This window comes from Typopeltis vanoorti, chromosome 10, assembly GCF_054136105.1.
Source record: "Typopeltis vanoorti isolate ZY-2024b chromosome 10, IOZ_Tvanoo_1.0, whole genome shotgun sequence".
NCBI classification, from domain to species: domain Eukaryota; kingdom Metazoa; phylum Arthropoda; class Arachnida; order Uropygi; family Thelyphonidae; genus Typopeltis; species Typopeltis vanoorti.
In genome coordinates this window covers 79,391,362-79,413,951 of record NC_143558.1, presented here as the reverse complement: position 1 = coordinate 79,413,951, position 22,590 = coordinate 79,391,362, and the positions used below count along the sequence as shown (strand labels likewise).

At 37.4% G+C, this 22,590-nt stretch overlaps 1 protein-coding gene across 1 annotated transcript in view; it reads right to left on the bottom strand.

Annotated features, from left to right (window-relative positions):
* Positions 1–22,590, bottom strand: part of LOC150102533 (uncharacterized) — a 194,652-nt gene that overhangs the window by 22,077 nt on the left and 149,985 nt on the right. The window contains exon 8 of the mRNA XM_090399107.1: positions 8,597–8,801. Within this exon, the coding sequence (XP_090255233.1) occupies positions 8,597–8,801 (205 nt within the window). The remainder of the gene's footprint in view (positions 1–8,596; positions 8,802–22,590) is intronic.

Here is a 22,590-nt window from a genome sequence, read left to right as displayed (position 1 = left end):
CCAAGGCTATCACTAATTAAGTGGTACACAGTGAAGAGAGACGGCTCAAATGTGCCGCCATCTCGTGGTCCCTAACCCTAACACAATATATTTAATGTCTGAAATAATGTGGGTTCTACAGTCGATTTTCTTGAGTTTACGGGAGGACAACCCGCCTGCCCATGCAGAGATCGACTAACTCGGGAACCGGTCGAAAAAAGGCTTAGAAAAATTTCCTCTAGTCGACGACTAGACTCGAAACCAAGTCTTCCTTCGTGCGGCCAAGCGCCGTGGTATGCAAACGCCACATCCACTGAGCTACACAGGCTCTAAGTTTCAGATAAGATATTATTATTAACATTTGACCTCCATGGAGTTAGAGGCTCATTGTGGGAGGTACACATTATTGCACACAAAGCCCATTGAACTGTGCTTTAAACTGATTCAATCTGTCTACATTTACAATACACTCAAGCAATGCATTCCACTCACCAACTATTCTACATTCAAAGAACCTTCTCCTCACACCCTCCATATACAGTTTCCAGTGATGGCCTCTTGTTCTACCCCCCCCCTTCCATTCTATGAAAAATCTCTTCCACATCAACCTGATAACAACCTGACTAGGTTATATGTCTCAATCATACCCCCCCTCCTATTCACCGAGGCTTTGCAACTTACATTCTCTCAATCTTTTCTTGTACTGCATATTCCAAAGACCACTGACCAATCTTCTCTAGACCCTTCCCAACATATCCTCATCACCATAAAAATCTGGCGACCAAATCTGTGCACAATAATCCATATGAAGCATGATCAAGACACAATGGCATCATCAAATCTATTTCTGGATGTCAGGGTCTTCCACATAATTGCCATTATCCGATGTGATGTCTTCACAACTTGTGGAATGTGGTCCCTGAATTTCAGGTCCTTGTCCACCATCACTCCTAGATCTCTCATCTCCTCTACTACTACTACTAAAGTTTTCTCACCAAGTGTATACATCATATCCCATCGTTGCTTACCAAATCTCAAAAAACCTTATGCTTGGCAATATTGAACTCGCAGTTGCACCTACCTGCCCATTCATGCAATCTATTCAAGTCCTCTTGTAAGGCCATAACATCTGCTTTACTCTGCATCGCTCTCCCCAGTTATGCTTCATCTACAAACAGCTGAATATCACTAGTTAAACCCATCCCAATATCATTAACATACAAAATGAACAACAATGGCCATAAAAATGACCCATGGCACACCACTAGTGACCTTTCTGCACCCCATATACAACTTTCTGATACCTATCTGACAGCTAGTCACTGATCCAACTCAGAAATCTGTTATCTCAAGCTTGTCATGTGGCAGTCTATCAAAGGTCTTTGCAAAATCTAATTACACCACTGTATATGCATCTCCCCTGTCCAAGGTATTTGTCATCCTGTTATAGTACATAAGTAAGTTAGTGAACCATGATTTCCCCTTAACAAACCCATGCTGATAACCACAGAGAATACTGCTGTTATCAACCCATTTCTCCAATCTCTCTAGTACCTTCACCACAACTCCAGATATACAGACCAGTCCATAATTTGAAGCTACAGCCTTATCACCACCTTTATACAGTGGAACAATTTTACCCTCTTTCCACTCCCTTGCAATCTGTGCTGTTCTAAGAATTTTATTAAACAGGCATGCCAATGCTACTGCCAATTCCCTGGAGCATTCCCTTAAGATGCGTGGTGATATGTCATCAAATATTATCACCTTATTGACATCAAGGTTATTTATTTTCTCAAATACCTCCTGATCACTCACAATTAAGCCATTCTTTCCATGATTCCACCTTGATCACAATGAAATACCCTTATAAATTGATCACTGAATACCTCAACGTCTTCTGCAGCAGTTACCATTCCACTACTTTCATCTGTTAACTTCATCATACCATGATCATTGTTCCTTGTACTTGCCACATATCTAAAAAACTTTCTAGGGTTTTTCTATCCCTGATATCAAATAACCTTATAAACAATGGTTATCCTAGAAAATTGAGCCACAAGATACTTTTCTGTGACCCCACCACAAAGACAGCCTGAAGATATGCATCATAATTCCACTATCGTGATTCCATATATGGGAACAGTTTCCAATAAGATTGCTACACTCCTCAAACCACATGGAATACGAGTGGCTTTTAAACCTCCAAAGACCATCTGCTAATTCTTAAGATCTCCAAAAGCTAGTCATCCTTTTTTCAAATGGTGTAGCCGGAGCCTACACCATCCCCTGTTCGTGCGGCTTAAACTATATTGGTTAGACCTCTAGAAGTTTTGAAATCAGAAAAAAGGAACACGTAGGAGACGTAAACAATAATAGAGAAGACAAATCGGGGTTAGCTTTTCATTTCTCCAGGACAAACCATACCACAGAATGGGACAAAAGTTCCATGCCCTACTTAGAGGAGGATTTCCGCTCCCAAATCATAAAAGAAGCCATAACAGCGATCCGTTCTAAACAAACCTTAAATAGAAACCAAGGATTAATTCTGCCTGAGATTTGGAAGACCCTCATAAGATCTCTAAGCATGCCAGAATTAAATCTTGCTGCCAATTACAGAACGTTCCTACATAACAAGTGAGATCACACACGCTCCATGCGTGTGATGTATGCGTTCTTCTGTGTTCTGTAAAAATACAACTGTATTCGGTTCTTCCTTCATTTATAGTTTTAGTGTAACAGTTTTAGCGTTTCAGTTGTCTTACATCTATTTTTTACCCTGATGAAGCAAACAGCTAAAGTTGGCGAAACTTGTCGGTATTTTCTAACTTAGTTTGAAATAAATTTGAACTATATAAACCCAAATAGAAGTCAATTTCTCCTATAGTTTCTAGGGTTTTTCTTTTCCTGATTTGCCAATTTCTGCTCATACTCTACTTTTGTTTTCCTTACTAACTGAGTCACTCTTCTGGTTTGTTCTTTATACTCTTCACGTGACTGATTGTTACCATTATTCATCTTGTACTTCCTCCTAAGTACTTTCTTTTTCCAGATTTCATGCTTAAGCTCCACATGCATCCATTCTACACCTACCTTATTCAGCATTTTAGCCTTCAGAATACATTCACACATTGATGCTGTTATGTATTTCTTTGTCAGTTCCCATGCAACATTTATTTCCTTACGGCTCAACTCTTTCTTCCATTTTATAGCTCCAAGCTGTCTCCTAAGCTTGTCATAATTACCAGCCTTATAATTCCACATACGAGGTGATATCAAAAAGTTTCGAGACTACGTTTGTAACACGCCAACAGATGGCAGCACAAGGCTGCACGCACAGTCACAGGGAGCACCTACCTTCATAAGTCAGTGTGCCAAAAGACATCGTCCTGTGTACATCGGGAGCTGTGTAACTGATGCTATTCTGACAACCTGCTTTGCCACATCTGCGATTTCAGCATTGACAGCAAGTTAGAACAAAGAGCAAACGTGAAATTCACGTTTGAAAAAACTTAAAATTCGAGGATCATTACCAGTGACAAAGCTTGGGTGTACAGGTACGTCCCTGAGACAAAGCAACAGTCTTCACAGTGGAAGAACCCATCATCTCCACGACCGAAAAAGGCGAGGCAGGTACGCAGCTCGACTAAGTGCATGCTCATAGTCTTTTTCGACATTTGTGGCATTGTGCATCGAGAATTCATCCTCAGGGGGTAGACCATCAATAGCAAGTTCTACTGCCAGGTTTTAAGGCACCTGAGAGAGGGCATTCGGCAAAAGTGACCAGATTTGTGGAGCACAAAAAACTGGATGCTCCACGACGACAATGCACCCTGTCACTGAGCTCTCCTCGCATGAGTTTCTCGCCAGAAACAACATGATCTCATTTCCACACCCACTCTACTCACCAGATTTGGCTCCTGCAGACTTCGCCCTCTTCCCGAAGATGAAGATCCAGCTCAAAGGTCACCATTATGACTCCATTGCGGAGATCCAGTGCGAATCACAAAAGATGCTTGACATGCTTCGAAAAGAAGACTTCCAGGACACATTCCAGGAGTGGCAAGAATGCTGGGAGCACTGTATTGATATGCAAGGGGACTATTTTGAAGGTGATAGTGTGTAAACGCAGATAAATAAAGTAATTTCCCATAAACAGAGCTAATCCCGAAACTTTTTGATACCACCTCATATATCCTTTCCTCACAAAAGTCTGCATATGACTAGGCACAACACAAGTAAATACTTCATGATCACTTTCACCAACTGGAGGAAATGGTGAAACCCCCTCTAATGAAATTATCAGATCTAGAACTCACGATCCTCCCGTGCCCTCCTTTATGTGCTGCCTGAGATGGTTATATCTCTAGAACTCGAGAAATTCATTTTCCTTATTTCCAAATGCTCTCTTCATTCCAATCTATATTGCCAAAATTAAAATCACCCATAATAATTACTCTTCTTTGTTCACTAATCCAGGTTGTTTATACATTTCTTCATCACAACCCTCCACATTCCCAGGCCTATAATAACATCCAACTAAATATGTCCTCCTCTCAACCTCCATGTTACACCACACTGCCACTATTTCCCCCTTTCATGTCTATCTTAGGTGGACTTAATTCCCCTGTTATCATCAGTAGCACTCCCCCTCCCTTCTTGCCCTTTCTATCCTCATGAAAAATACTCCCTGTATCCTTCCATTTCTATTCTCGTTACAATATCATCTTCATTCAACCGAGTTTCACTTATTCAAATGATTTTGGGGCAAAAACACTCAATCACTGAAACCATTTCACCCCCTCCCCTTATTTCTGATACTTCTGGCATTTGTAAACAAATAGAGCAGTTCATTTTTAGGTCTGCAGCCAGTCCTATCCAAGCCATGTGTTGGTTGTGATTTCCCCACCTCACCTGCCCAATCACCTTTATCACCACTTACCATATATATTTGTTTAGTCTCAACTTCCCCACCCCACATCACAATATACTTTGTTATGCAAGCATACTTAAGAAGAGACCAAGAGAAACTGGAAGAAAAGTAAGTTGAGATCATGGAAATATAACACTTATGTGTGGATCTGGAAAAGGCACAAAATAAGGTGAAAAGAGAAAAGCTCTTCAAAATGAGACTTTACATAGAGCAATATATTATCTGCATTTAAGTCAGTAGATAGAATTCAAAGAAGATGGTTTAATGTAAAATCAGGTATACATCAAAAGTGCTAGCTATTGTTGCTGTCATTCATTTGTATGTATTACAATATGAAGTGGCATTAAACCTGATATCAAAATTGAAGACACTTGGCACTTTATGCAAATGTTATGCTCCTAAATAAATCCAATACACATATTTGTGACTCTTCAACTAAACCTCATATGAAAATTACCCATAAAAAGGCAAAAACTATGAAAGCAGGTTGTTTTTATTGATGATGCAGAAAACATCAAATGCATTTTCAATGGAGACACTATGGATAAGTAAAATATTTCAGCTATTTAGGTCAATTTTTAATGAAAATAGAAAATTAGAAAACAGATAGCAGAATAAGAAAGCTAGTTGATTGCATTTATATGCAATAACAGGGAAATTAGTCAAAACACCTAGAAGTATACAAGACAGTGTTCAATGTACAAGAATTAATTAAGTTGGTACAATCATTTAAACAGAATGGGAGAGGAAAGATTAGCAAAAGTAGTATCTGACAGCAGGAAGATGGCACTGACGACACAGTTAATGGCAGTCTTAAAAGATTGAAATAAAAGGACTCACAATACTTGGAGACCTGATAAATACTAGATTCATTTGGAAGAACACTGTTGATAAGAAACTAGTAATAATGTAAACTTTATTATGTAGGATTGTCATGGTATCTTGTATACTCCTTAAGGTTACATATCAAAAATAGATGAAAGACGATGAAAAATCGGATTTCATCCATGTTACTGTCAAAAGTAAGATTGGACAATGAGTCCCTCATCAAATCACTCTGTTTTTAGTACTATTATCTGTCCATTGGATGTCATCAGATGCTGTATGGTCACTCCATTCCTCAGTGATGTGCCACATGCGTCCTTGCCAGTTAGTCCTGTTGTATGCTTTTCTGGAGGCTTCAATTCTCTGAAGACTAGTCATTCCAGGCACACCATCCATCCATCTCCCCGAGGGTCTACTACTTCCTCTTTTTTAGGAACTTTTTCTATTACTGTTTCAAAGAAGTCCTCCTTCCATCCTTTCAAGGTGTCCAAAGTATTCAGCTTTCTTCTGTCAATATCTTTAAGGGGCTTTACAGTTTTACCCATTATACTGCTGCCAGGTCATTCCAGGTGAGGGAGTCCAAATAGTGGCATGCAAGAGGCACAAAATGGCAAGGAGACCAGTTGCTCTCTGTATATGGGTGTCATGTTCATAAGTCTATCTCCTCACACTGCATGTTCCACTCCTTCCTTTCATCCAATAATACACCAAAAATTAAAAAGGCAAACAAAATAAATCTCCCTCAATAAGTTCCACTGCATAAAGGAGGATCCAAGACTACTGTTGCAAATTACTGACCGATCAGCATATCAGGAGTCGTTGTCAAGGTCTTGGAGAAAGTAGTCAAGGGAAAAATACAGGAATGGATTGATGAAAATGAGATATTGTATGGGGGACAGCATGGCTTTGTGAAGGGTAGATCAAGCCTCAGTAACTTGCTCAAGTTTTATAACACAGTGACAGCTGAACTGGATAAGGGTAATGGGTTTACAGTGATACTGCTGGACGTGGCTAAGGCATTTGACAGGATACCACATGGAATTCTAATCCGTAAACTACAACATATGGGAATGGTTATAGGGTTGGTGAGATGGATAGGTGGGTGGTTGATGGAGAGATATCAGAGAGTAGTTTATTCAGGAGTAGAGTCCAAAAGACAGCCTGTGACTAGTGGTGTGCCGCAGGGTTCTGTTCTTGGACCACTGCAGTTTAATTTGTTCATTAACGATATAGGGAAGGATCTAAGAGGAACAGTTAATTTGTTTGCTGATGATGCAAAGTTGGGTAGAGCAATAGTGAATGCAGAAGATGTCAAAATCTTGCAGGACGACTTGGATAGATTGGAGTTCTGGGCTAAGGAGAATGGATGTTAATTTAATGTGACAAAATGTAAGGTTATGCATTTTGGAGTGAAAAGATTAGCAGCAGTATACCACATTGGTGGAACTGTATTCCAGGAGATTGATGAGGCCAGGGACTTGGGAGTGTTGGTGGATAGGGAGATGAAGTTTAGGGGGCACATTGCAAAAGTGGCTAAATCAGCTCATCAACTCACTTGGTTGTTGAAAAATACTTTTTGACAAGCAGAGACAAGCAAGTTATTGTACCTCTGTACCAAGCCTTGATAAGACCTCATCTCGACTACTGTGTCCAGATTTGGTCACCTAGGTTTCTTCTTGATGGGGAGGAGATGGAGAGGATCCAGAGGCGAGTGACCAAGATGATAGCAGGTCTATGGAATGAACCTTATGAGAATAGGTTAAAGATTTGTGGGTTGCAGAAATTAGTTGATAGGCGGAAAAGGGGAGATATGATTGAGACATACAAATTGCTAAAGGGTTTCTATAGGATTAATTCAGAGGATATTTTTGAGATCAGGACTGGTGGTGGGAGAACTAGGGGACACCTATGGAAGCTGGGAAAGAGTGTGGTTAGCAAGGGTGTTAGAGTTGGGTTCTTTACTTTTAGAGTGGTAAATGAGTGGAATAAGCTGCCAGAGTCTGTTATGGGTGCTATGACAGTGAGCGAGTTCAAGGCAAGGTATGATAGATACTGTGAGAATGTCGTATAGTTGTGTGGACATGATGTTTAGGGCCTCCCTCGATGAGTCTAAGGACTCCCTGGAGTCGCCCGTTATAATAATAATGTTATCTTAAACAGAATTTAGCTTTGATGTAGTTTCCAAATAATTATTTTTTTAATTTTATCTGTATTTTTTTTATATTATATTATATTTTCACTGGACATCATGCCAGTAGAATAACTGTTGTTCAAATAATTGTGTCTTTAGCATGCCATGTGAAATGTAACTCAGCTTGTCCCTTGTATATACTCCAGATGATGACCTTCATATGAAGGTTGAAACATCGGGAAATTAAAAATAGTTTTTTAAAGCACAGTTGTAAAGTCCATAATTTCTAAAAAATATATATATGCAACTAATCTGATCTCAGTTCTAAACATTTTGCCACATTAATCAACAAGAGGAATCCAACTCAACTTCTGATATAATTCGTGCATAATGCTGAAATATAGTTTAAAAAATGCATTTGCATGTAATTTTTTTAAACATTTCATATACAGCTAATGCTGACAATGTTTTAGAAGATAAGGGTATAACAAAAAACTACAAGCTATGTAATTAATAAATATTACTTGGATAATAAATTAATAATTTTTCTTCTGAATTTCTAGTTTTAATTTTTTTTAAAGAAAAAAGGCTGATTTCAAACTTGTAGCCTCAAAATTTGAACATACATCAATTTGAAATAGATCTTGCATTTCTCCAGCCAGTTAAATTATGAATCAACTATTGTCCAATTTAGATTACATATTGCTGAGATATTTATGAATACTTACCTTAAATAACAATCACCACATTGGTATGGTGTTTCACCAGTGTGACGTCTTAAATGCTCTTTATAATGACTAGGATGTCTAAAATTACGCCCACAATCACTGCAAACAAATCTACTTTTATTATTATGAATTAACATGTGATAATTTAGGCTGTGCTGTCTAGTAAATGTTGCTCCACATACAGAACATGTGAATGGCTTAATACCTATTAAAAGATTTAAAAAAGCAACATAATGTATAGTATTGATAACATTTCAGTATATAATAATTTAAAATGAATCTTATTCGTACAATTTTTAATGCTAATTTTTTCTCTTGTTTAGAGAAATTTATTAGATATATTTAAAACTTTCATTGAAATAATTTAGTTATTTCTCAGAAAGCATTTATTAAGAAATTATCAGGTGGAGGGAGGGGAGGCACTTAAGGAAGAAACCCTCCACATATTTTATGAAATGGAGATCTACTCATTGCTCACTCTATTATTTGGTACTGATACTGAATGAATGAGGATGCATTTACACTCTGGGAGTTAGCTGACAAACTCATTCTATATCAGCTTAAAAAATAAACAGGAGTATAACATGAAAGTCAGCTATTGAAACTCAAACTCAATGGAATTGAAGATCAGCACTTTCTGTGTTTGACTTTCTGGATCTCCTCGTCCTTTCACAAACTCAGGAATAACCTGAATGTTCTCCCTTGCACTTCAGACATTTAGATGTTTTGCAAATTCAAGTGCTATCTTCGGTTTCATGCTCTTTACTGCCACACTAAGCATAGTTAGCAGAAATACAACAAGTAGCTTGAATATGATTGTTATTTCTGGCACTAGAAACATCTCCAAGTATTTGAAATATAAACCCTAAGAGGGAAGTTCAGAGAATCTGATTTTACAGATGTTAGAGATCTGGGATATCAAATGTAAGCACAATATTCCTAGCTGGTACAAGATCCATATCTATATCAGGATTTGACTTATGGCTACTACTCATTGAGTTTCCAATTCACAATGTCATTTTTGCTCTCTCTAACACAAAAGATATCCCAGTCTGACATCACTCCACTAGAATAGTATATTTTTTGAGGGTTACCATAATTGGTTCCCTCAATTGATGTTGCACACATAAGTTGTCCTGAATGCTTTAAAGTAGTTTCTGCATGAATATCTTCTAAAAATAATTTCTTTATGAACTTTGGGGGAATCCTAACTCCTTTGGATAAAGGAAGGTACATTTTCCCAACAGGCCATTTTGTCTACTGAATATTACTGGAAAAAAATGGCACATTTAGAAACAACTGTACATCAGAAAAGTTGTCACCCTCCTCTTTTTTTTTTTTTTTTTGTATCATGTACTTTCTTTCTATGGTATCTGGAAATAGTTGGGATGGTGAAAGGACCCCCTGATATTGAAGATGAAGGATTTGAAATAAGGAAGTACAGTACAGGACAGTAATGACTACACTTGAAAGTGGAGTCATTACTTGCAGCAAGCCTTGGATCTTGTCATCAAATCATGGAGAAATAAGACTTCCTATGACACCAACTCTCCCCACCTCCAGCCAAATGATCATGGCTAAGGCTAGCTAGAAACTCCAGTCTTGCTGAAGCCGATATGATGCAGTTTGAGCACTAGGACTGATTCTCTTTCCTTAATCCTTTGTTTCATATCAGTTTATGGGTGATGTTTTTACTATTTGGTCTAGTTTTCAGAATGACTTTCAGAAATTCTGATATAAGATTAGCAGTCTGCTAAATATTCACCATGGAATTTGAAAAATATCTCTTTTCTTGAGTGTCTTGTATGTTGTTGAAAATTTATTTTTCACTAGGTTAGACTATAATAAATTTAGTTTAATCCTTTATCCCAGTGAAGGCAAACAAAGTTTGCACCTGAAATTATCTTCAGGACTGAATATAGTGTTGTACTATCTTACCTGGGTAAGTAGTACAACACCAGGCAACTCGTTGCAAAGGTGGAGCAAGCTATGAACACTCCTATCCCAGTATCTCCCATAATGCAAAACACATCTCCTTGTGGATATGTATACTGTTATGCATTAAGGGATTGGCCACTACCCAGACTAGTTTCGACCTTTATTGAGGTCTCTTCAGTGGGAGCCAGGCCCAGAGTTGGAGATACCAGGCAGAAGCAGTAGCAAGGTCATTTTTACCTATAGGAGTTGCCAAAAGGTTTGTACTACTTACCCAGGTAAGATAGTACAACACTATATTCAGCCCTGAAGATATTTTCAGGTGCAAACTTTGTTTGCTCTCACTGGGATAAAGGATTAAACTAAATTTATTATAGTCTAACCTAGTGAAAAATAAACTTTCAACATCTTTCTCTAAATCCAGAGTAATTTAATAAAAAAAGGTGACAAACCTTTTGGCAACTCCTATAGGTAAAGATGACCTTGCTACTGCTTCTGCGTGGTATCTCCACTTGGGCCTGGCTCCCACTGAAGAGATCTCAATAAAGGTCGAAACTAGTCTGGGTAGTGGCCCTTCCCTTAATGCGTAACATTATACATATCCGCAAGGAGATGTGTTTTGCATTATAGGAGATACTGAGATAGGAGTGATGTTAGCTTGCTCCACCTTTGCAACGAGTTGCCTGGTGTTGTACTACCTTACCCCAGTCCTAAAGATACTTTCAGGTGCAAACTTTGTTTGCTCACACTTGGATAAAGGATTAAACTAAATTTATTATAGAGTTATAAATGTTTTACAGTGGCTATGCTGCATAATTTGGAAGTCCTGACCTGAAAGTCAAATTTCTAATGATTGAAATAGCTCTCATAATGCCATCTTTAAAAAGGAAAATAAAATTGAATGCGAGAATTCGAGAAATTTTCCTACTCAATTTTCATGGTTAGGTTAGATGAGATTTATGCAAAAGTACTTGAAAAGAGGCTAAGAAAATTTTCAAAAAAGAAACTTGGAGAAGAAGAAGCTGAGGTTAGACCAAATAAAGGTTATTAGGAACAGATTTTCACTTTAAGATGGATAGTTAAGAAATTATGAGAACTGTAACTTAGATTAAGTGTTGTAGATCTGGAAAAGGAATATAACAAAGCAGCCTAGAGAAATGCTGTTCAGAATGCAACTGTATGGGGTAATGTCCATGCTGTATACATGTGACAGTGACTGAGGATGTACTTGTTGGAAGAAAACAAAGAAGCAAATTTTTTTTAACTGGAGAAAAGGAGACCAGAAAACTGGAATTTCTTTAAAATACAAAGAAAATTCTGAAAGTAAACGTAGTGTCCTTATAAAGGTTCTTTACATTTATGAGATTCAAATCTAGGTCTTTTCCAAAAAAGATCTTTAATACACTGAACAATCATCCTAATATTTAGTATTTTGATGATAAAGGTATTTTGTAACCATTATGATGAAAAGTTCTGATAAATACCTAGAATAAAAATTATATTAAAGCAACTGATATAACCACAAGAAAGAACATATCTTAAAATCAGTGTGTTGAGGCTTAAGTGCTGTGAAGAATTCATTTTGGAGGTTTAATGGAATATTATCAGCACTGAGAAAGGATTAAAAACAATTTTAATACTTACAATATTTTGTCTCTGTCACAGAGACATCATCGAGGATTACAAAAAAACTTTCGTAACAACACACACACAAATATAATACAATAGTGAGTGAAACTAAAGGAGGGGGTGAGAGGGGGGAACCTATGGCAGTTCTCCCTATCTGTTTGTAGATTTTGTTCTTCCAAGAAAAATAACTAGTGTAGATGGCAAAGGAAAAGAGCTCTAAGATATGAGAAGGAAAAACGTTTTTTAAGAGTGTGAAGGTGTCAATTAAGGGAATATTGGTAAACAATGAAATGATGTCAAAGCTGACCAATATGTCTGTATTATTTAAAGTAAGATTTTCAATTAAGTTTTTAAAATGGATATAGTTTTTTTACATGAGATGTGGTAAGACCAGTGAGGGAGGGGTGTCAAAGAGTTAGCTAGCAATAGTTGACAATTTGTAGAGGAGCATTGGTGGCATCTACTATAGGTCTTAGGGGAGAATTAGGTTTGCGGATTTTTGGTAAACCGTATATACGGGGGTGGGGGGTGGGGGGAGAACAGAATGGTTTGAGTTTTTTTGTAATATCAGGAGGCCAAGAGAACACTTTTTATAGTAGGTTTTTAATTTTTTAACTTGAGTTTTTATGGGATCATGTTCGAGTGGTATGTAGGTAGCATGATCATGGAGAATAACATCCATTTTCCGATTATATTCTTAGGCATTAAGAACAACTGTGGCATTATCTTTTCAGCTCTGGTGATGACAATACTTTTTTCTTTCCATAATTTTCTGCCCTCAGAAAATTACGCATTTGATGTTATCGAATGCGGAATTTGTCACATAGCGCCAGAAACAGCCAATAGCATCAGACTTAACATGGCTAACATCCTCTCCCGGTCGTCACCTCCAAAAATCAATTTATCTTCCAGTCAACTCTCTGCCCTCAGAAAATTACGGAAAAAAAAAAGTCTTGTCATCACCAGACCTGATAAGGATAATGCCACAGTCATTCTTAATGCCTCAGAATAAAATGGGGAAATGAATATTATTCTTTGTGATCGCGCTACCTACATACCACTTGAACATGATCCCACAAAAACTCAAGTTAAAAAATTAAAAAACCTACTTAAAAAAGTGTCCTCTTGGCCTCCTGACATTACAAAAAAACTCAAACCATTCTGTTCTCATCTCCCCTGCATATACAGTTTATCAAAAATCCACAAACCTAATTCTCCCCCTAAGACCTATAGTAGATGCCACCAATGCTCATTGCTACAAATTGTCAAAGCAGCTAGCTAACTCTTTGACCCCCCCCCCTCACTGGTCTTACTACATCTCATGTAAAAAAAACTTTACCCATTTTAAAAACTTAATTGAAAATCTTACTTTCAATAATACAGACATATTGGTCAGCTTTGACATCATCTCATTGTTTATTGTTTACCAATATTCCCCTAATTGAGACCTTCACACTCTTAAAAAACATTTTTCCTTCTCATATCTTAGAACTCTTTTCCTTTGGCATCTACTCTGGTTATTTTTCTTGGAAGAACAAAATCTACAAACAGACAGGGGGAACTGCCATGGGTTCACCCCCCCCCCTTTGCCAATTTTTACATGGAAAATTTTGAGAAACAAGCCATAGGCTCTTCCCCTATAAACATCCTCTCCCAGTGGAGAGGATGTTTAGACTTCTTCTACCTGGCTAAGATATGTAGATGTGTTCTCTATTTGGCCTCATGGCCCAGACACATTAGATTCCTTCCTCAGTCACCTCAATAGTCTACATCCAAGAATCTAGTTTATGATGGAAAAGGAAAATAACAATTGTTTACCCTTCCTAGACACCTTAGTAACACGCCTTCCTAATGGTAACCTTTCTTTCTCTGTATATAGAAAACCTACTCATACAGGCAGATACATTCACAAGCTCTCCCACCACCACCCCTCTCAGCAATATGGCATTATTAAAACTCTTACCAATAGAGCCCACAATATTTGTTCCAGTGAAACTGTCCTTTCAACTGAACTCAAACACATACACAACACCTTCCTTTCCAATGGCTACAGTGACTACAGAATTAAAAAAATAATAATCAAGTCCTTCCCCATTCCCCAACCATCTCTTCAGAAATGCCATCACCATACCTTACATCCATGGTACATCAGAAAAAATAGCCAGATCATTAAAAAGTACAACCTCCATATAGCTTTTAAGCCCCGCCATAAACTTGCTACCTACCATTCCACCGAAGACCAGCTCCCTCCTCTCTCAGTGCCTGGAGTGTATAGAGTACCTTGTACCTGTAAACTGGCTTATTTCGGACAGACAGGCAGATTAGCAACAATCCGATTAGAAGAACACAAGTCATACATCTGCAATCACGATTATGGTCAATCCGGCCTTGCAGACCATGTTTTGGATACTACCCACAGGATCTCCTGGAAAAAACCACCATGCTCCACCATAGTAAATTTAAAAAAAAAAAAGGCTATTCTTTGAATCTGCATCTGCACTCAGGAATCAACTGAATTTAAACAAATACATTTGCATTAAACTTCCCAAAATTTGGGTGAAACATTAATTATCCGAGACCCCTCTTTACATCCTAGGCCATCTGCAAATGCCCATAGAGGGTGCACTACCTAGATAGGACTTTAGTTTCACTCACTATTGTATTATATTTATGTGTGTGTTGTTGTGAAAGTTTTTTTTTGTAATTCCTGATGATGTCTCTGTGACGGAGACGAAATATTGGAAGTATTAAAATTGATTTTAATCCTTTCTCAGTGCTAATAATATTCCATTAACCCTCCAACATGGATATCTTAAAATCTTTTAACCCCCATGTTTCATCAGATTGTAATGATTTTTTTTTCTTTTAGGATATATAAGAAGACATGTCAGAGGTTTTGAAAAAATTCGAAGACATAGAGGTGCAGGCTGTCATCAACTTTTTTGTGCTGCAAGAAAAGTCCACAATTGAGATTCATCAAACTTTAGGGGACTGTGCCCCGGCATATCCAACAGTTGCCAGACGTGTGGCCAAGTTTAAAATTGTGCATCCTGAGACAACAGGTGCCACCCAGGTCAGGAAGACCTTCCACGGCAGTCACACCTGAAAACATCGATGCAGTGCATGCCATGTTCCTTGATGATAGACAAATACCAGCTAAAAACATTGCAAAGACTGGGGAGATCCAGAGAATGAGTTGGGATCATTATTCACCAACATCTGGATATGCAGAAGCTCTCAGCAGGTCCCCAAATGTTTGAATGCCGACAAAAAGAGAGAATGTGTGCTGTCAAATATCAGGTGCAAATTTATTGGCTGATGGTGTAATCCTTTCCAAGTACTTCAAAAAAGGTTAAACTGTTACAGCAGCAGTTTATTCAACAGCTCTGAAGAGATTGAAGGAAGTACTGAATGCTGTGGGAAACTGAGAAGAGGCATGTTGCTTTTGCAGGACAACACACCTGCTCATACTTCTCATGAAACTCAACAGACAACACACAACTTTAACTTTCAATGTCTGCTTCACTCACCCTATTCGTCAGACCTAGCCTCATTTGACTATTTCCTATACCAGATTTAAAGGAACAAAATTTACCACAGGTGAAATCATATCTGCAGCTGAGGATTGCAAATGATGTATTAACATTGTAACAAGTGTATAATACTTCGTGGGAGAATATGTAGAATAATTTCTGGGACGAAAAGCTTTGTAACCTCCATATGAGACTGGCTAACTCACCTTTGCCAGAAAAGCCCTTATAAAGATTCTTTACATCCTAGATGGTATTCAAACTATGTCTTTTCATCCCAAGGGCACTGTTGTTACTAACTAATCTAAAGAAGCTGGCAAGAATTTTGATGCCACCTAACTTCTCACTAGTTGGATGATATGAGTTAACTGGCAAGTATATAGAAATGGAAACTTAAGGTAGTCGAGAAGACAACATATAAGATTATAATAAATTTAGTTTAATTTTTTATCCCAGTGAGAGCAAACAAAGTTTGCACCTAAAAATATTTTCAGGACTGAATATAGTGTTGTACTATCTTACCTGGGTAAGTAGTACAACACCAGGCAACTTGTTGCAAAGGTGGAGCAAGTTATCAACACTCCTATCCCAGTATCTCCCATAATGCAAAACACATCTCCTTGTGTTTTGCATTATGGGATTATGGGATTTACCCAGACTAGTTTCGACCTTTACTGAGGTCTCTTCAGTGGGAGCCAGGCCCAGAGAAGCAGTAGCAAGGTCATCTTTACCTATAGGAGTTGCCAAAAGGTTTGCCACCTTTTTTTATTAAAGAAAACAAAGCCCCCGTTGTTTTCGCCAGGGAACCAGGACGAACAGCGAAAAGTCAGCTACTGAAACAAATCTGAAAACACACCCCAACTCAACATCATCAGAGTTAAAGATTGGTACTATCAACATAAGAAGCCTGAATGGCAAAGAAATGGAGCTAGCGGAGGAATTAGACAAGTACCAGATCGACATAATAGGGGTGACTGAAACAAAAAAGATAAAAAACTGGTGAAATCTTTCTGAGCAATACATACAAAATGTTATATTCAGGAAATGACAATCAAGGAAAAGAAGGAGTAGCCATAGTATTCAATACAAAATACGAGGCTCATCTTCTTGAATGGCAGTCAGTCTCAAGTAGAGTAATGTGGGCAAATATGAGAATGGGGAACTGGACAATAAGACTTATTTGTGTCTATGGTCCCACAGAATTTTTTGAGGCTCTAGAGACTACTGACACAATGAAAAAGGAAAAGTTGGTCCTTGTTGGGGATCTAAATAGCAGAGTAGGAAGTGATTGTGAGACATACAAAAATGTTTTAGGAAATTTTGGAGAAAAGAGCAAAGCTAATAATAATGGCAAATATCTGTTGGATTTCTGCTCAGGACATGGACTGGTTATTACTAACACCATGTTCCAACATAAAAATGTGCACAAATTCACATGGAGAGAAGGCGCAAGGAATAAGAAACGTCTCATTGACTATGTTATTGTTGATAGTGATGTTTTCTCCCTGGTGCAGGACACCAGAGTGTACAGAGGATTTGAAATTGGAAGTGATCACTATTTAGTCTTGAGCAGGATACTTTTCATATTGAAAAGAATGACATGTAAGAAAGTTTTAAAGTGAATAAAAGTTGAGCATCTCTCAGATGTGAACTGTAGCCTAAAATACACAAAGATTATTGAAGAAAAAATGAAAGAGTTTGAGAACAGGAATCAAACCTTGGAGATTCAGTGGCAAACCTTGAAGAAAACCCTGATTGATTCAGCTAGAGAGGCATGAGGTGAAGTTGTCTGCAAGGATAGAAAAATTAGAACTCCATGGTGGACACAGGAAGTTAAAGAGGCAGTGAAGGAAAAGAAGAAAGCATATCAAAAGTTCCTGGCAAATAAGTCAGCTTGTGCTCTTAGAGAATACAGAGACAAATGTAAGAAAGCTAAACAGTGTGTAAAACTAGCTAAACAAGTCATGGGAGGACTTTGGCAAGAACATAGAAAATAAATATCAAGAAGGTGGTAAAATATTCTGGAGGTTGTTGAAGAAGCTTAGGAATGGAGGAAAGAGTGCTGTAAAAGGAGTTAGAGATGATAAAGGTGACATGAAAACGGGAGAAAAAGATATCCTTTAAGTATGGAGTAATTACTTTGAAAATTTGCTAAATGAAACAAGCAGTGATGGCAGCACAGTGATAAAAAACACTGACTAAGGCATGCAGTCAGGAATACATATCCATACTTGAAGTAGAAAAAGCCATCAAAGGCTTGAAATGTGGAAAGGCAGCAGGAGTAGATGAAAAGAAGAATTTCTATCGTCTAAGTGTCTTAGACGATAGAAATATAAGATCTGGTAATGTTGGAGTCTTGACAGACTGATTTGGAGGAAAATTGTAGATAGGAAGTTAGTAATGATGTAAATTTTTCATGTAGTACTATCATATCCTGGACACCCCTTGAGGGTACATGGCAGGAATTTGATGATGATGAACAATAAAGTCATTGTATCAGGCTGTAATTCTTAATGAGTTTCCTTTATGAGGGAGAACCTTGCTGCCTTCATTTGAAATGAAGTAATCACCTTTAGTTTAAAAGCAGTATCCAGCTGCAGAACTAGTGACTTCTGAATCAGCCAATAAGGTGCTCACATATTTCATTTTCCAATAATAGATGAATTACTGCATATTTACAAAATATTAAGCAAGCATGTTAAAAGCGAAGAAGACTTTTTCAATCTGTACATAAAAAGCCACATACAACATTACAGATGCTGGAAACCCATACCACATTCCATGGTTGCTAAAGACTGAATGTGTGCAAGCACATGCATACACAAAATTAAAACACTGAATTCAAATGCACAATTACATTATTTACTTTTCTGTAATAAAATAGAGAACTATCTCCTCACAGAATCCATCTCCATCTAAACATTTTGTGTTTCTAGCTGACAATGTACAAAAAAGTTGACATCTACATGATCAATAATGGAGACACAAGTCAATCAATACATCACAAAGCATAATTTTCCACTTGTTAGAAGAGATACTGAAATTTATCTTAGCCACTGTAAATTAGCACTGTAATTAAACATTTAACTTCAGTGGAAAGCGAGATTTCATTTCAGTGATGGAGTAACTGATTCTTTTGTAAGAAAGATACTTCACTTCAGCACAGTAATATTTACATGTGAACAGATACTAAACATTAGCTAGTAGTAATCTCTAGCATGGTGGAACTATAGGTGCATTATGACCAGGAACAGAAATGTTATTAAAATAACATCAATACATAAATTAAAGATGCCAAGGAATTATATTCTTGGTTTAATCCTTAATCCAAGTGTAAGCAAAAAAAGTTTGCACGTGAAGTAACTTCACGATTGGGCAGCTTGCCTTAATATCCCATAATGCAAAGCACATATCCCTATGGACATGTATAATGCTATGCATTATGGGAAGGCCATTACCCAGACTGATTTCGACCTTTACTGAGGTCTCATCAGTGGGAGCCAGACCAAGAAGATACCAAGGTTGAAGTAATGCATAAGTAAAGCAGTTGAAGTAATGCATTAGTATCCCATAATGCAAAGCACATATCCTTATGAACATGTATAATGTTATGCATTATGGGAAGGTCATTACCCAGACTGGTTTTGACCCTTACTGCAGTCTCATCAGTGGGAGCCAGATCAAGAAGTGATACAAAGGTTGAAGTAATGTATAAGTCATATTTCTATATACAAGTAGCCAAAATGCTGAAAGTTTTTCCACTTGTTTATACTATAAATTAAACATGCCAAGAAATTATATTCTAGGCTTAATAATCCAAGTGTAAGCAAACAAAGTTTGCACATGAAGTAACTTCATGTCTGGGCAATTCATATATAGAGGCTAATGGCCTCACATCACTTGCCTCTGGATAGTGACCCTTCCCATAATACATAGCATTATACATGTCTGTAAGGATATGTGCTTTAAGGATAAATACAAGTGATGTGAAGTCATTAGTCGTTATATATAAGTTGTCCAGTCATGAAGTTACTTCACGCGCTAGCTTTGTTTGTTTATACTTGGATAAAGGATTAACCAAGAATAATTTCTTGGCATCTTTAATTTATAGTATAAGTGGAAAAACATCAACATTAATACATGCACAGTATGCATTAAAATTATATAGAGCATAAAGAATCTTAAAGTAAATTGTATATCAAATATATACTGCTTCAAAGTTTTATGTGTAGTAACATAAATGTCTAATGTCTAAATGTTAGTTAAAAATATGCTTTTCTCTTATTAGTGTTCAAATTATATAGGGTGGAAATGAAGTGTAATATATAAAAGTTCCTCAAGCAACCAACCAACAGTTAGAGAAGACTGAAGAGCTTCCTACATCAGATGTGTCTATCCTGAACATCCATTACTGCTTCATGCTACTATAAGTCAATTCTATTAAGTTATTGTTTGAGATGGTCAATCCATCTCATTCAGGGGCCTACCCTTTTCCTGATGCCATCAGCCCATTTAACATAATCTTGTTGACCAAGTGAATGTCCTGTATACTGACAACATGGCTGAACAATCACAGCCTTTCCTGATACAGGATTGTACTAGAGGTTGCTCACCACTTCTCGATATCTCCTCGTTATTCACAAAATACTCCTTAAAACACCATTGATCAAAACCATCAGATTTCTGATTATCAGATCCCCTTGGTTCCATAATGCAAGAGAGAGAGAGAGATTATTTTGAATTTTGCTTTTACTATTCCACCATCTTTCCAAACTTTCTGAACACTGAAGCCATTTTTAATCTTCTATCCACTTCATTCCTCACCATCAATATCAGTTTCACAGCTATCATAACAAGTAAGAGACGTGTCATATAGAATATCTTTTGAAAAAGACAGAAGACTCATCTATATCACTTGTTTTCATTACCTGTGTTTTCTTAATATTGATATTCAAACCTAGTTGACTCCAAACGCTGCCTGAAGTTGGTTACTCTGAGTAGTGATCCCTTCAGCCAGTCCCAAGCCTGGATAAAGGAGGAGAGTTGTGCATTGGGCTAGCAACCTAATCACATAAAAAACTTTTATGCAACAAAACCAATACAAATGAAACCTCGGAATAGTACTCAATGGCAATCGACCTGGAATGGAAAAAAGGATATAAGGATATTATGAAATAAGCAGATGGATTGACAACGTAATCCAAGACTTGACTACTATGAAAATGAAAGGCTGGGAAAGATTAGTCAAGGATAGAAGAGTGTGGAGCCAAGTTGTACAGGAGGCTAAGGCTCACAATGGGCTGTAACGCCAGATGGTAGGTAGGTAGGTAGATAGGTACCTACCTACACCCTAGCACCATGAACTGCAGCAATAAAGGAGTTCATTTCTCCCACATTTGTGAATAAGGCCAAATCACCAGCATAATAGATCAGATAAGATTCTTAGACCACTTTAGTCTTCTTCTGGTCCTTCCCTAGCAGTCTTGTTCAGTTTACAAAACCAATTACAAGACTAAACAGAAAAGATGAAGGACACATCCCATCTTACTCCAGTTAATTTAAACCATTCACTATATGCTTTATCAACTTTAGCACAAACCTCACTATTATCATATAGCAGTCATAATGCTAATGAAGCTTGTCAGATATTCCATAAGCTCTTACAATCCTCCAAAGATTTTGATTATCAACAGTGAACAAAACATGTAACCATAGATTTCTGAAATTCTGAACAGTTCAAGGATCTGTCTCAGTGAAAATATTTGGTATAAGTAGCTTTCTTCATCTTTACATTGCTCTTGTCAACTACATCCTTTATCCTCTGTATTGTCATAAGGATAAAGGATGTCAACTACATCCTTTATCCTTATGACAATACAAGGACTTACCTGGAATAGATAATAAGCTTTGCTGGCCTGGCTGGATAGAGTGATTAGCATATCTGTTCTCCAACCTAGAGGCTATGGGCTAAAATCCTGTCATGGGCATGGATATTTAGATAGGAGATAAATTTCATTGTCTGGTGTGAAACCACTACTATGCTTACTGGAGACTTGAAATGGCTTGAAAAAGTTCCATCTTTGGTCTCTAAGGCAGGTTTACTAGACTATGTAAAAAATAAAATAAATAAATAAATAAATAAATAAAATATATAAAATTTCTTAGCCTGCCCACATAGAGATGCACTAGAGGTTTACAAAAATCTTTCGTGGGTGGGAGACATAAAATAAGCTAACTCCCTTATGATTCTCATTCACTGTACAATCTGCTGTCTTAAAAATGGTCACTATTATACTTCTGAAGTCGCTGGGATCTTGACCAATTTGATAGGAAATATTCAGAATCTCAGTCAGCTAAGCACTGTATTTTTCACCACATCCTGGTGATTTATGAAGTTTTTGAATTTATTTACAGCCAATCTAACCTCAGATGGAGTAATGGACTAAGTGCCTCCTTAGCACAATTGGAAGACATTGCACACTTTGACTGGAAAAGATCTGAGTTTGATTCTTGTCAGGATGAGAGGCATCTTTATGCAGGCGTTTTCAATAAAAGGTGAATTAGACAATTTCATATGAAGGTATCAAGGTTTTTCTCATGAGTACAGTCAAATTGGGAAGAGATTTTACAATTTACAGACATAAAATACTACTGGAGGACAGCAGATGGCATTGTGTGTTGATAGAGGTTAGCACCATTGTGTGTGTAGCAGGAGGTTTGTGTGCCCTCCTATGACGAGTCTTTGGAAGTCACACAAAACAATAATAATAATATCAAATAGGGAAGTATAACCTGTTCACCAAGGACAACTGAATCATGACTGAATACTGTTTAAAATGTAAAATCCGATGCGGTGAAATTTTGTTAAAATTCTCTGACATCGATTTTACAGAAGTTATT